The 13,882-nt window shown below is 44.3% G+C and overlaps 2 protein-coding genes and 1 long non-coding RNA gene across 4 annotated transcripts in view; 2 read left to right on the forward strand and 1 right to left on the reverse strand.

Moving 5' to 3' along the window:
* Positions 1-2,598, forward strand: part of LOC132472580 (fibronectin type III and SPRY domain-containing protein 2) — a 28,798-nt gene extending 26,200 nt beyond the window's left edge. The window contains exon 11 of the mRNA XM_060072280.1: positions 1,857-2,598. Coding sequence (XP_059928263.1) covers positions 1,857-2,106 — 250 coding nt within the window. The 3' untranslated portion in view covers positions 2,107-2,598. The remainder of the gene's footprint in view (positions 1-1,856) is intronic.
* Positions 2,153-9,937, reverse strand: LOC132472579 (KH homology domain-containing protein 4-like). Of its 2 annotated transcripts, none has more exons than XM_060072279.1 (14): positions 9,755-9,937; positions 8,943-9,201; positions 8,640-8,759; positions 7,014-7,087; positions 6,689-6,741; positions 6,297-6,493; positions 5,680-5,888; positions 5,420-5,480; positions 4,389-4,446; positions 3,921-4,156; positions 3,324-3,428; positions 3,155-3,240; positions 2,974-3,080; positions 2,153-2,590 (listed from the first exon to the last, which is right to left on the reverse strand). In XM_060072279.1, the coding sequence occupies exons 1-14, from the start codon at positions 9,778-9,780 to the stop codon at positions 2,475-2,477; spliced, it is 1,707 nt and encodes a 568-aa protein (XP_059928262.1). In that variant the 5' UTR covers positions 9,781-9,937; the 3' UTR covers positions 2,153-2,474. The 2 variants fall into 2 exon arrangements, with proteins under 2 accessions (XP_059928262.1, XP_059928260.1); XM_060072277.1 differs by having other exon boundaries at positions 2,153-2,593; positions 9,755-9,911.
* Positions 9,938-10,381: 444 nt separating this feature from the next.
* On the forward strand, positions 10,382-13,517 carry LOC132472590 (uncharacterized). The gene is made up of 2 exons (XR_009529105.1): positions 10,382-11,483; positions 12,526-13,517. It is a non-coding gene; the product is annotated as an uncharacterized LOC132472590 (long non-coding RNA).
* Positions 13,518-13,882: the final 365 nt, after the last annotated feature.

Raw genomic sequence — 13,882 nt, forward strand, 5'->3', positions numbered from 1 at the left:
CCTCCGTCAGTTGTCCGTTGCCCATTGACTTTGAATGGGGACGGACGCGCAATGCATTGTGGATCCGTCCGTTCAGTTGGAGCGTTCGCCACCGTCAGAAAGTTGAAAAATGTTCAACTTTTTCGGCAGCGACGGTTCCGTCATCCAATCAGATCGCGTATGCAAATGTAAGCACTGTGACGCGACTCGGGCTCTGACGATACTGGAAAGCGGGAAAGCAGGTCATCTTGCCTCGCAACAAGCAGGAAGAAGCGGGAAGAACCCGGCGAACCGATTTGATTGGCTGACGGATGCATCTGCAAAGACTGCTCCACCATCCGTCAGCCACGCCTTCCCACGTCCGTTGACTGACGGTGCAGTGGGCACGAGGCGTGTAGCCGAAGGCTCCAACGGAACGGACGGATCCACAATGCATTGCGCGTCCGTCCCCATTCAAGTCAATGGGGATCACGCAACGGACGGAGGTAGTGGGCACGGGGCTGGTCGGGAGCAGCTTCAGCGAGTCTACCCGGAGATCGGCTACTTATAACGGCGTGCGCAGCTTCCTAGCCCCTCCTCCGATAATGGCGTCACCATTTGTGGGTGTTCCCATGGACCTCGGCGCACTTATCGTACAGGCGTCTCTCCGGAGACAGAGGGTTTTTCGGGACAGAACCGATCCCTTGGCATTGTCTGACGATATTCTTTATGAGAGATACAGATTCGGCATTTATTTAATGGTCAAGATATTATTAATCAATGGCGTAAATATCGACGGTGCAACCGGTGCAGCTGCCCGGGTTGCCCCCCCCCCTCAACAACTCAGCGCAAGGCAGGCACGGTCCAACCCCCCCCCCCTCCCCCCCAACAACTCAAAACTTGGGTGCACCATAAATACGTGCTGGTGCACCCAAATTTAAAATTTAGGCGCACCAGTACACCCAAGGAAAAAGTTAGTCTGGAGCCCTGATCATGCATCACTTTACATTTACCCCCTGAAAATATTGTTACCCAATAGTATTTTTAATAGTGCTTTCATCCCCCTATTTGTATACTGGATGATGTAACAAATCAATAACACATTTTTGAATAATGTACAGATTGAGCTTCCAAATGTGACATAATCAACCGAGTCAGGGTATCTGCTGAGACCAGATCATTGTATTTTATTTTTTGGGGTTAGGGTTAGGTCAGTGGCGCTGACAATCCAGCACCGGCGGTGCGCCGCTGCTGGATGCATATAGGGGAAGCACTTGAGATGTTACAATGCCTCAGTGATTTAATGGTTGAGATTTCTTTCAAACTACCCAGTATCGTCGGTTTATTTTATCCTCAGGGGACACTTAATCTAGAAATTGGTCCATGGAAGTATTTTCAGCCATATTGTCACCTCCAAACGTACAGTGCGCCAATTCATGTTTAGGTACTAAAGTAGACATAACTATATGGCTGGTCCCATAACCATGGTATTCCTGGAAGTACTCTAGGATGTGAGGATTTCAAATCCTTCTATGGCGAAGGCATGACCTGCCCTATTCGTCCGGCCATTGGCTTTATAGGTACTGACCTCAGTACCAAACTGAGGTCAGTTTGGCCCTAAACACACAGCCAATCAGAAGCAGAGCATTGGGGTCATGCCATAGTACAGATCAGCTCCCCTCAAGGAGGGACTTTTGGACTCCGCACAGCGATCCTCTAGTGATGTCATCACAAGCTGCAGTACCTTGTGTGTTGTGAACTTGCAATAGCTGTGATGTCACTGCATGCATGCAATGTCACAATGCTGACATTTCAACGCACTGCCGGTGCTAGTTACCGGTACTTCAGCAGTTATCTACATTTTGTGCAGTAATCCTTACTGCCTCCTTCCACTGCAGGCATAAGTACGAGTTCCTTCATGACGGCTGGAGTCCTGACCTGAGGATTACCGTGAACCCGATGCGTATCGGAGTGGCTCTCGACTACGATGGCGGGATGCTGTCCTTCTACAACGTGGAGCTTGAACAACACCTCTACACCTTCCACTGCTGCTTCCAGAGCTATGTGCACCCTTGCTTTGCCCTGGACAACCCAGGAGGTCTGACGGTTCACAACGGCGTTGAGGCGCCGGGATACACCAGGAACTGATCAGCAGGCTCAGTCATAAGAAAGTTCATTCAATGTTAAGCATAGCTAATTTGATTATCACAGACCTTTTTTCTTCCTTTATTATTACAGTATTCCATGGGAACAGGCATTTCATTTTCCAAGATATGAAAAAAGTTCTACTGAATCGTACAATATGTATAGCTCATCATCAGCAACTATTGACTTCTTGGACGACAATGTTTGTGAAAATTAAAAAAAAATGGGATTTTCAAAATGTGGAAGTCATAATGAAGGCGTTTCCCTCAGGGGTCTCTTGATTTCCTGTCACCTCTTAGGAGGGCTGAGCTGCAGTAGATCAGAGGCTCTGGTCTCAACTCGTAGTCTTCCTGTTCTATGGGGACAGGGGCTTATGAACTGCTGTGTGTCCTCTCCTCTTCCTCATCGGAGGAGTCTCCTCCGTAGGGCACTAGCCCGGATGAATCCTCAACCACCCGACACTTCTTCACACACTGCTCAGCAACACCTACTAAACATGCACACAAACACAATAGGGGACAGATGCAAGGAGACAGAAGATTGAAAAGGACAAGGGACCAGCTTGACCACACCGGTTTAGTGGTGGTTTACATTTGGTTTGATCCGGGGCGGAGTTAGTGGCAGTTTGCAGTTGGTTTGATCCGGGACAGGGGGATGTAGAAGGAACAAACAGCAGCAGCAGAAGACGTGTCCAGGAGACATGTGGATACAGAGAGAGCAACAAGGAAAGACAAAAACACATATACAGGGAAAGTGGGTTAGCAGGCTGCACAAAAGGTATAATCTCCTCTGGACCAGAAGTGTCTCGTTGTAAACGACCGAACGATAAAGACGCTCGGCTCCCAGGAAGGAGACTGATGGAGGGCGTACCGGGCGGTGCGCTGGGCGGAGCGGGGCGGGCGGGCACCTCCCTCGGCCTCTTGCGGGCGATGGGCAAGGGAGCGGCAAACAGGGGTGGCGGGGGCGGCATCAGAACCCTGTGGGCCAGAGAGGGGGGGTCAGGGGGCGGTTATGGGAGAGATTGACAGAAGTGCAGATGAATGAAACCAACCTCTCCGCTCCCATCTCCTCCCCATCGTTGGAGGCAGGGGGGGGAGGCTCCAAATGGGCAGGGGCATCTGCGGGGCCGCCGGTAGGCTGATTGGAAAAGAGATTTAGGACCATTTGGAAAATAAGCTTGTGAGAGGACGTTCAGGACACTGATCTCTAAACGGGCTCACCTCTCCAACCTGGCTCTCCTCTTGGAAGTGGCGCTTGGGGCTCCCAGGGGTGGGGGGGCTGCCTGTGAAGCCCTCTGGCTCCCTGATGTCACTGCTCACGCGGTCCTTCAAAGAATTGGTATGACACACAGGTTATAGCAGTCTTAGCAAAGTGGTCGTAACACTGTGGTTATTGAAACAGTAAACATCATCTTGGTGTATATCTTATTGGCCTTTGGTTGGAGTTGGACCAGACTTTAAACCCACAATATAGAACGTGTCACCACAGGGAGGCGAGATATTGCCACACGCAGCGAGACGCAGACATGAAGAAGAGTTTGATGGATCAATTGAAGTGATCATACAACTTGAATAGCAACTAAAGAGAATCAGATGGAATCTGTATATTTGCCGTTTATACTATTAGTCATAAGAGTCCTCATCAAAAGTCACTTTACGCAAAAGGCGTAAAGTAGGATAAAACCTTAACTGTTGGGGGGGGGGGGCGCACCATTAATAAGCTGCTCAGCCTAACTCCTAAACAGTTGTTGGCAAAGATAAGCTTATGCTATGTTTAGCAGTGTGCTAAAGCATGTAGACCTAGTGCAGATACCATACCTGGACCAGATAGGGGTGTGGTTTCCTAGGACACACTGGATACTGAACCATAGCCTGAGAAGATTGAGGGTTTGTCGACAGGTTAGAATGACTTGGGGGACCATTTGAATTACTCCAATAACCAGCGGCTCCTGGGTACGCTGTGTAGCCGCCAGCATACCCATTCGCTGGGTAGCTATACCAGGACCCCTGGCTAGAGTAATTGCTATTAGGTGGAAATCCTTGTGCTGCGTATGCTGAAATGAAAGTATGAAACATTGTTGTTAATTTGCACAATTCACCACAAATCAATGATGCACGGTTTTGCGTTTCTCTTTTTGAAATAGTTAAGTCTTTTGGGTGTCTCTATGTCTGACCTCCTATTCAAACTATAAGGAGAGGATTGATTACAAGACAAATGGATTAAAGCTAGCATGGCGAGTGTGTGTAGAAGGCCCGTCTAGGGAGGGAGTGCCATGGTGTACTTACGTTGGGTGGAGCCAGTGGCTGTGTAGTTGGACACCATGCAGGAGTGCTCCGCTCTCACCTGAGAGAGGGGTTAAAACCATGAGGAACAGGGTTGAACTAACCCATAGGAAATAGGGATGGGAATTTGAAGGCATATCAATATTCTATAAAAAAAATTGAATAACCGGTTAACCAAACTACGAAAAAATACAAAACAAATGTATTCGTTCTCCATCTATTCATCAAATAAATAAGGTAATCAAATTTGTTCAATATATTGAGCATTTTAGAAGGAAAAAGAGTTTAAACTAAACCATAATTTTTGTTTTACAGTATTGCAGTATTGCATACTTAAGGCAACAAACTGAAATTTAAATATATTTAAGGCACAAACATAGATTCAAGTAACTGAAGTACAACAGCCAAAAGGGTAGGCACTGGTGGGCATGGATATCAACAGAACTCCACTTGCAGCGCATGGGCCTGCCTCGCATTACGCATGATAAGCATATAACAAAACATCTACAAAAATATTTCATGTGTAAGACGGTAATACAGTACACCTACAGTTTCTGAGCTGTTCAAGAACGTCCCATGTCAACCCATGACGATATTACAATTTCAGCTCAGTGTGCACTTACAAAACTACTTTTGTCTCTACTTGATGCAATCTTTTGTGCTGCACCAACTTTACATCCTGGCCTCTTGCGAGGGATGCACATTGTCCTTCAATCTCAAATCACTTAAACTATCCTAATTAAAAGGTCCCATGTAAACCGGCCTTTATCCATCAGCCAGTGTTTTATTGGCAGTAACAGAATTATCCAGTTTACGGATAACAAGTAGAGAAGAGGAGTTCCGTCTTCAGTTACATGAAGTGAAAGGGAGATCTGGTGAATGTAGTAGAAGCAGAGCACTCAATACTTCTCCGTAGATCCAGTTCAATCTCAGAGGTGGGCATCGCTGACAACCACAAAGTGTAAGGTTTCACCTTCTGGTACCTCCTGACAGATCAACATATCGCTTCTCTAGTCTAACACAAACTAACTTACAGTTTCCAGCAGACTCTCAGTCAGTTTTTTTGCCGCTTCCAATCCAGTCGAATTCGGGTGGCTGTAACAGACAAGTTACATTCAGTTCCTTAACAAAGTGCTCCATTAGACTGTCCCAAGCAGCTTCAGATGCAGAGACCTGTGACATTTAATAGTGGTGTTACACTAAAGCTAAAAGACTACTGTAGCATTGCAATGTTATACAATCTGCAAAAGTTTATAGAAAGAGTATTAGTTAATCTAGAAGAGTGGAAGATGACCTGATGTAAACATAAAGTGGTTCGAAGGACTCTCGCTTGGACGCTTGTTCGATGTAGCCGGAAGTCTTCCCCCGGAGAAAGACCCGAGCTCCGGTCTCCGTCTGAATGTGACCCAGGTACGTGCCCCCTGGCCCCTCCACCTTGTCGTTCACATTGAAAGAAGGTAACGCTTGGTCCAGACCCACAAAGATCTTTGTGTGTACGAAACTCTGCAGCACATATAGGAAAAGGAAGGGAATGGTGAATTTAGGGTTACCACCTGATCAGTGTATGTCCAAACAACAGTGCATGACTGAGATGTCAGCAGATGCAGCAGCCGTCAGCCCTCTTCTGGAAGTCAGGGCTGTTCCCTCTGCTGGTTGATGTGGGAGGTGGGTATCGGTGATTGCCGCATGGTCTTGACCGGCACCACCTTCTCTACCTCCGGCTATTTAAAGTATTTACAATTATACGTCCCTCTAGTAAAACATAACCACATTAACATTTACAAGCAACGGCAGAAATGCGTTGCCAATTTCTGGTTGGTCGATACCATGAACTGACCATTAGTCTATTCAATGAGCTGGAGAACACAGTGCAAACTGCAGGTGTAGTAGGTAATCCTGGCGTATACCAACCCCTGAATGCGGCGCTGCGGGGCGGTGCCCCTGAGCCGAGGCCGAGTTGGAGAGGCGCGGCATGGCTGGGGGGCCGGCAGCCCGGGGGGGCTGGGGGTACAGGGTCAGAGGGGGGAACACGGGGACCTGCCTCCCCCCGGACAAGGCCGACCGCAGCACGTCTTCAGAGATGATCTCCTTTATTCTCAACACCGCCTCTGAGGGCACAGATCAAGTACATGGTTTAGTGAGGCTGAAACACCATCGTAAGACATAAGACATAGCAGGAGCCTCGGACAAACAGCAGTACTCATGGTTTAGTGAGACTGAAACACCATCGTAAGACATAATACATAGCAGGAGCTATAAGACATAAGATCTGGCAGAAGCCTCAGACAAACAGCAGTACTCACTATTGACCTGCTCCTGGTTCTTCCCCTGGACGTGCAAATACAAAGGCCTTTCTCTAAATAAAAGAAAATACATTAGAACAGGAAGTGCTGTCCTTCCACAATTTGGTTGTTTCCTGTTTCCATTATCAAATTGAATAGGGATTGTATCATTCATGTTCAATTTAGCTACATGAATCAAAATCAATGATACCAAATAATATACAATTCATGAAATGTTCTGTTGAGAGTTGAATTGCATTGAACAAATGGGAGGTATGATTTTTAGAAAGTAGCCAGGGTTTATTCCTAAAACCAACTACTGTAAAGTTAATGAGCCAGTACGTACGCTCCTTTCCCTCTGAAGGCATCGCTCATGTAGCGGCCTTTTGTGGACACCACCGCTCCGCTGATGAGGCGGATCTGGGGAGGAGAACCAGACGATGAGAAAAAGGTTTCCTGATGAGTCTTCCGAGCGGAGCATTGTGACTAGAGATAGACCGAGATGTTTTTTTCAGGGCAGATACCGATTATTAGTAGTCAAGGGGGCCGATAACCGATATGTGGAGCCGATATTAATTTACAGAAAAAGGGAAACTATTGGCGTCAAAATGTTGAATAATACAAACTCCAACACTTAACTTCATTTAAATGCCTTTAGCCACTTAATCGTCAAATCCCGCCGGCGGGCAAGTTTTAGTTACACCATCCCTTCCCCCGCAACATGCTGGGTAAATTTTCGGCATCATTCAGTTGAGTGATATAGTCATGTCATACACCGTTTGAAAGCTTAGAATCCCAGGAATGTCATCCAATGTCAACCATTCGGTGGAATAAATATGTTTAGTGAATATAGATCAAAAATATCCTAGTTTCTTAGGTCAAAATAGCCCGCCTTCACCCTCCTCCTCCCATGGTCCATTCTGACGTTATCGTCGTTGTGGATATCAATGAGTTGATTGATACTTCATGTTGGGTCTTGAAATGTTCATAAGAGTCCACAGAAATCGAATATCAATATTATTTTAGTCTAATTACATTGTGTGTATATGCACAAGCCATCTTATATAAAGCAGCCGAAAAATAGAAAACCGAAACGCTGCAATGTTTTTTTGTAGAAAACTGCGATTTGGGGTTTGAATTCCCGCTATTGTTGTCTGATTCATGGAATCCACTGTGTTCGCCAGGGTCTCACGGTGACATAGAGCCCTCACACATGTCTGTAAGACCAATACTTCCTTGTTTACAAGCCATACAAGCCAATGAGGCGATCACTATGAAAATGGGGCATGTATACTTTGATTGACAGCTACACCAGCAGACAGCAAGGGTCGGGGACGGGCCTTAGATATCCTAATAGCCAATGAAAATACCTTTCTGACGATATCCAGCACGTCAAACACCGTCTCACGTGTGGTTGAGAAAACAAATGCACAACGGGTGAGCGTAAACTAGCAGGCTCTTCCCCAGAGTGCAAGTGTGAAGCAAGTGGTTGATTTGCGCGCTCGTGTGTGGTTTTATTTTTATTTACTTTTGTGAGTTTGGTTTTATGAAAATTTTGAAAGATGCCTAAATGCCCGGAGAAGAAAGGAGGGGGAGCGAGGGAATCATGTAAATAGTTATTTTTGTTTATTTTCACATTGTTATTTTAATTTTACTTTGTTGGACAATGGTGGAGACAGCGTAGTGACAGCAGACAGGCTGCATCAGAGCCAAAATAACTGATAAAAAAAAGGCTGATGCCGATATGCATCAAAATGTTGAATATCGGTCAACATTTTGATAATCGGTCGATCCCTAAATGTGACCTGGTCATGGTGCAGGTGTCCACTTAAGTTGTAAAATGTTAATGTTCATTATTTACAGCTTAATGGGTCAGAGAACAGATGTATAATGCAATGTTTAGTCGTATAGTGTCCAATGAAACACAGGAGAAACAGTTCATAATTTTACACCACACTAAACGTCTCTGTACCTCTTCCTGGGTTTTTCCTTTCGTGAGGAGGTCCCTGCAGTTTATAGGTACATCATTTATGTCCACCTCTGTAACCACCGTCTCTTCTATGCTTGTAGGCACCGAAACACTCATTGGGGTCTGAAAGAAAAGGGATCGCATTTTCCTTACACAATCAATATGGAAGTTACTACACCAATTCTGCTACACAAGAAAACTGGACTCATTTCAGAGGAATGGCTAAAGGAATAAAACAATGATTGTTTTTTACAGTATGCAATAGGTGAATGACACAAATAAAATAAGTATCTGTATGTGAATTACCTTTGCAAGCAATGGTGGGGGAGTCAACAGCTTTCCCTTTGCCATCAACATGGCATTGATTTTGGCTGCCATGGCTGCAGCCATCTCCACTCCTCCAGGGGTTACCGTCGTGTCCCCTTCATGTGCCGACTTGGACGGTCGTCTGGTAGGGTCAGTGTAGGCGGCTGATGGAGGTGCGCTGTTTCCAACAGGTGTCTGGGGCAGTACATCAACATTCTGTTTGGGTGGAGCGGGCTGATCCCATCGGCTTGTTAAACACCTAAGAACATAATCAAATAAGTAGTTAGTAACTTTAACTTTAACTTATAAACTTGTCTGATTTGATCCGACAGTCCTGTTCGTCCTAGTTAACGGTTAGCAGTAACCCTGGTGGAATAGGATGTGGTATGTGAGCAGTAGTATGTGAGCAGAAGTCCTAGCACCTCTGTACGGCTCATGTTGTTCCACCAAACCGAAGCCTTAATCGAACGCGTTGCGTATCGAGGGGTCGGTGTTTGGTAACAACCCTGACAGAGTAGCTAGCGTCTAATGCTGCTAATGTTTCGGTTAGCCTCATCACAAACCCAACTAGTAATATAAACCAATATCGACGACGGTGTATTTGTCGTGATCTAGCCATAAATATGCGCAGCCGATATGTAGGTAGTTGGTCTATATATCTATACATCTATATATTGTCAGGCTATGTAGCTAGCCTAGCTCAAGGCTGCGTGTTAGCCGAACAGCTAATAGTTGATAACGTCTGGAATTAGCTTAATTAATTCGCGAAGATGACTGAAAATTATCAGAACCTGCGTTAGACCCAAACTTACGGTGTTTGTCCAGTCATCCAGGACATGATGGAAGCTATCCGAAAAGCAGAATTTAAAACGAACTACCGAAACCAGTTACGTTATTCAACATCAACCGCCAACTCGCCAACACCGGCGGACATCAACGACAGTGTATTGCTTGACGGCTTGTCGCAAAGCCGAGGAGTTTGGTTGACGAATGACAGATCACTGGAATCCCATACAACCATACCCTAAATCTCATACACTAACACTAACCCATAAACTAACCCTGACACCAACACTAACCCATACACTAACAGTAACCCATTAACTGAAGAGATGTGTAATGTAAGACAAATTTCTGCGTAAACATACATTAAAGTTGATCTAATCTAACCATAACCCAAAGTAGAACTAAGTTGTGAGTGCACACTACAGAAAATGAAAGTATAAATAATGAATACCAATTTGCATTTAATAATTAATGGGGCCAGACTAAATAAACAGTATTTAATGTGTCGTTGCCCACATTAGAAAATAATTAGTAATAATTAGTATGACTTGTTTGTTACGTATGATTTTTGAATTGGGTCGGCTGGGTCGTTGATGTGTATGGCGAGTGGATAGTGCCTATGGCGAGTGGATAGTGCCAAACCTAAGGGCGAGTGGATATGGCGAGTGGATAGTGCCAAACCTAAGGATTCCCTGGAAGAGGCGAAGGAGCAGCCTACCCTACGTCGCCGTGGGAACGTGTGAAATTTTGAATGGGATTGATTGGGACTGCAGACGAGAGACCAGCAGCGACGTCACGGCGACGGCATGGAAGATCCGCCCACCGGCGGCGGTGTCACGGCGACGTACAGAAGGAAATTCAGACAAAATGTACGTCTACTCTCGACGTGTGGATAAGTTCGTCGCCACTAAAGGCGGCTGCATGCTTCAGCGTTGGTGTTACGTTGTTGCGCAAAATTTACTCAAAGCAATTCATGCTCCCTTTAGGTTGCGCGTGTTGCCAAGCAATTTACCGCCAGAACAGTAGGTGGAGTCATATGTGGAGTGAAGTTTTTCGTTGAAGACGACCTCGAGAATGACGTCTTTGTCTGTGGGAGTCGTTGGTTTGTTTATGTGCCAGATCGTGTTCTCCCCATACACAGTGAATGATGGCAACAGACAGAGGAACAGGGGTGATGAAGTTGTTGATCATTGGGGTTGTATAAATGTGCATATCTCTCTACATTTTAAAACGACATAATGTGTTGGCAGCAAAGTTAACTTCACTTCACGTTAATGATTTTGTATATGAGCCTGCCGGCCGGGTTCCATTCTATCAAACCACCCACCCTCCTTCCTCCTACGGCAGCGTTTCTCAAATTGAACCATGAAAAGGAGATTTTCATGGTATTGGTCGAAGACTACCTAAGTGAAGCCTATATGGTGTATTTGTGTGTGGGCGTCGTCGTCGGCTGTTTATAAACCGCCTCCCAGTCATGTTCTACACATTCAGTGAACTATGGCAGAGAAATGTGATACTCCAGACAGGAAGTAGTAAGCAGACCAATCACAGCCTTGCAGGCTGCGCGGCTCGCGTAAAAGCTTACGTAAAAAATGACGCAAGTCTAGAAAAATCGCCCGACGCACGCAAGACGTGAGAAGTCGCGCAAGGGGCGCGCAAGGGCCTCTTGCGCTTGCGCTTACACTTACGTAACTGAGCATAAATCGGCCTTAAGACGTCTGCTACCCTACGTCGCCGTGGGAACGCCTGAACTTGGTATGTGGCCACAAAGCGCTTCAGTGTGATTTTATGACGTAGTTTACGATTAACTAGTGTTTTATACAACCAGCACATTTATATCACTTGGAACACCAATGTATAATGTAGGACAGATAAACTGTTGTTTAAATGTAGACCATTTTGATGGTGCCTGTTTTGATACGGTTATTCACTCTCAAAGTAGACCTATTATTGTTTTAGTTGAGATAATGAATTGCTAATTTGTTTGGGTAAAGCGCTTCCGTGTGATTTTATGACTTAGTTTAGGATTTACTAGTGTTTTATACAACCAGCACATTTATATCACTTGGAACAGCAATGTATAATGGTGTAGGACGGATAAAGTGTTGTTTAAATGTAGGCCATTTTGATGGTGCCTGTTTTGATACGGTTATTCACTCTCAAAGTAGACCTATTATTTTTTTAGTTGAGATAATGAATTGCTAATTTGTTTGGGTAATTTACTGTAATTAAAATGGGTAGGTCTACAGACTTGGCATTAAACACCACTGAAAGTGTTATCTTTTACTACAGTATATCTGTTAAGAGTCACATTTATACTTAATATTTATATTAATGTAATTAGATAAATGAATTTGATTTGAAGGTTTATTTTGGTTATTGGTTATTGGGTTTATTTAATCAGAGTCATACAGAAGAAATTGTGTAGATTATTCATTGATTGAGATAACAATGCTAAGAATATCTGATGTGGTGTAAAATAAAGGAGATGACAATGGCAGCCAACATAACCAGCGTTAAATCTCCTCTCTTGCCTGTTTTCATATTTCCTTGTACACACAGGAGACTATAGATCTACCAACACAACAATTTATTATCCGTACAATACCAAGAATAAACAGATTTTCACGAGTATATGATTACAATCATGAATACAATTTGAATTAAGCTCACATTCACAAACAAATATATTCTAAATGAATACTCTGAGCAAGCATGACAATACTGCAAGGCAAGCCATTACATCATGTCTTGTACTACACTAATGCTACTCAATACCTTTGCAAATACTTTGCAGGAGGGAGAAGCCCAGCACAGTGACCTGACTGCAATCGTGTGTTTGAGGCACTTTTCATCCAACTCTACGAGCAGTACTGTGGATCAAGGCGCGTATGTGGAGTCAGGCACCATTGTTTGAGCCATACCCCCACATCCGGCAAGTCATTATTATTAATATCATGGTGATGGAGAAAAGCACCACCCGGCTCCAAGTGATAAATACTGCGACAATCACAAGATGTTGAGTTTATAAACACTTTACCCAGCCAATAATAACCTAGTATCTGTGCCATTTCCTGTGTAGCCATGTTGTCATCTGATATTATGCTTTGTTATACAAAAAAGGTAATACTTTTAGGCAATGCACAGGGAGAACTGTCGCAAGCCCATAGAGGCTCCATCTTCTGTTCTGAGGCCTGCTCCTGAGCTTCCTCTCCAGTCAACCAAACCAGCTCTTCAACCACTTGCCCACACCTCCACTTCTCCTGCCTGCCTCCCAGATTCTGGTTCCTGTGGTTCCGGTTCTAAACCTGCAGAAGCGTCTCTGATGTCCCTTACACCACCCAGCACTACCACAAAAATGAAAGACAGGAGGCAAGGAGAAGACTGGCAAAATAGAGAGGAATTACTCTAGGGGCCAGAGTGTATAAGTGCATAATTAATTCTGAATGTTGAGCATATTCATGTGAGAAGTGTCTTTTAGACAAGTACACCCCTACAGAAACTTACATAATTGTATTGTCTAGTCATTATTTTTGCCATTAATTGTTTAAGTCATTTTTTCTTGTTTGATTTCATTGTTCAGTATACATTGTGCTCCACTTATTTTTACACAGGCATAGTATTGATTTGTGTAGTACCACAGGGTGGATTTGACCTTTCTGTCCTCTGAAACCTTTACACTTTGTAGTTCAGTACCGACATGAATGTTTATCAAAAAAGTGTCGTTATTAATGTGTCGTGTCCGTGTATATTTGCAGAAATGTAAGTAAAGAGAAACTCTTCAAAGCACTCTGACTTTCATTATTCAAGTGTGATACATTCAGTGTTTCGGTGGCATATATGAACGACACGAGGGCTGAGAATATTAATGTAATTATTTTCTAGTTTCTATTATTTAAAAATGAAGAACTTGAACAGTTATTTGATGTCATTTATTTTTCACAAATACCAAACAATAAGACAATGCATTTATAAAACTGGAAATATAAAAGGCATTTTTTTTTTTTGCAAATGCATAAATTGTTAAAGGTCCCATGACATGCTATTTGATGTATTCTTTAATATAGGTATTAGTGGGCAACTAAAACAGTATTCAAAGACGTTCCCTAAATTCAGCCGTGGTGCAGAGTTACAGCCACTCCGAGCCAGTCGCA

This window comes from Gadus macrocephalus, chromosome 14, assembly GCF_031168955.1.
Source record: "Gadus macrocephalus chromosome 14, ASM3116895v1".
Classification (NCBI taxonomy): Eukaryota; Metazoa; Chordata; class Actinopteri; order Gadiformes; family Gadidae; genus Gadus; species Gadus macrocephalus.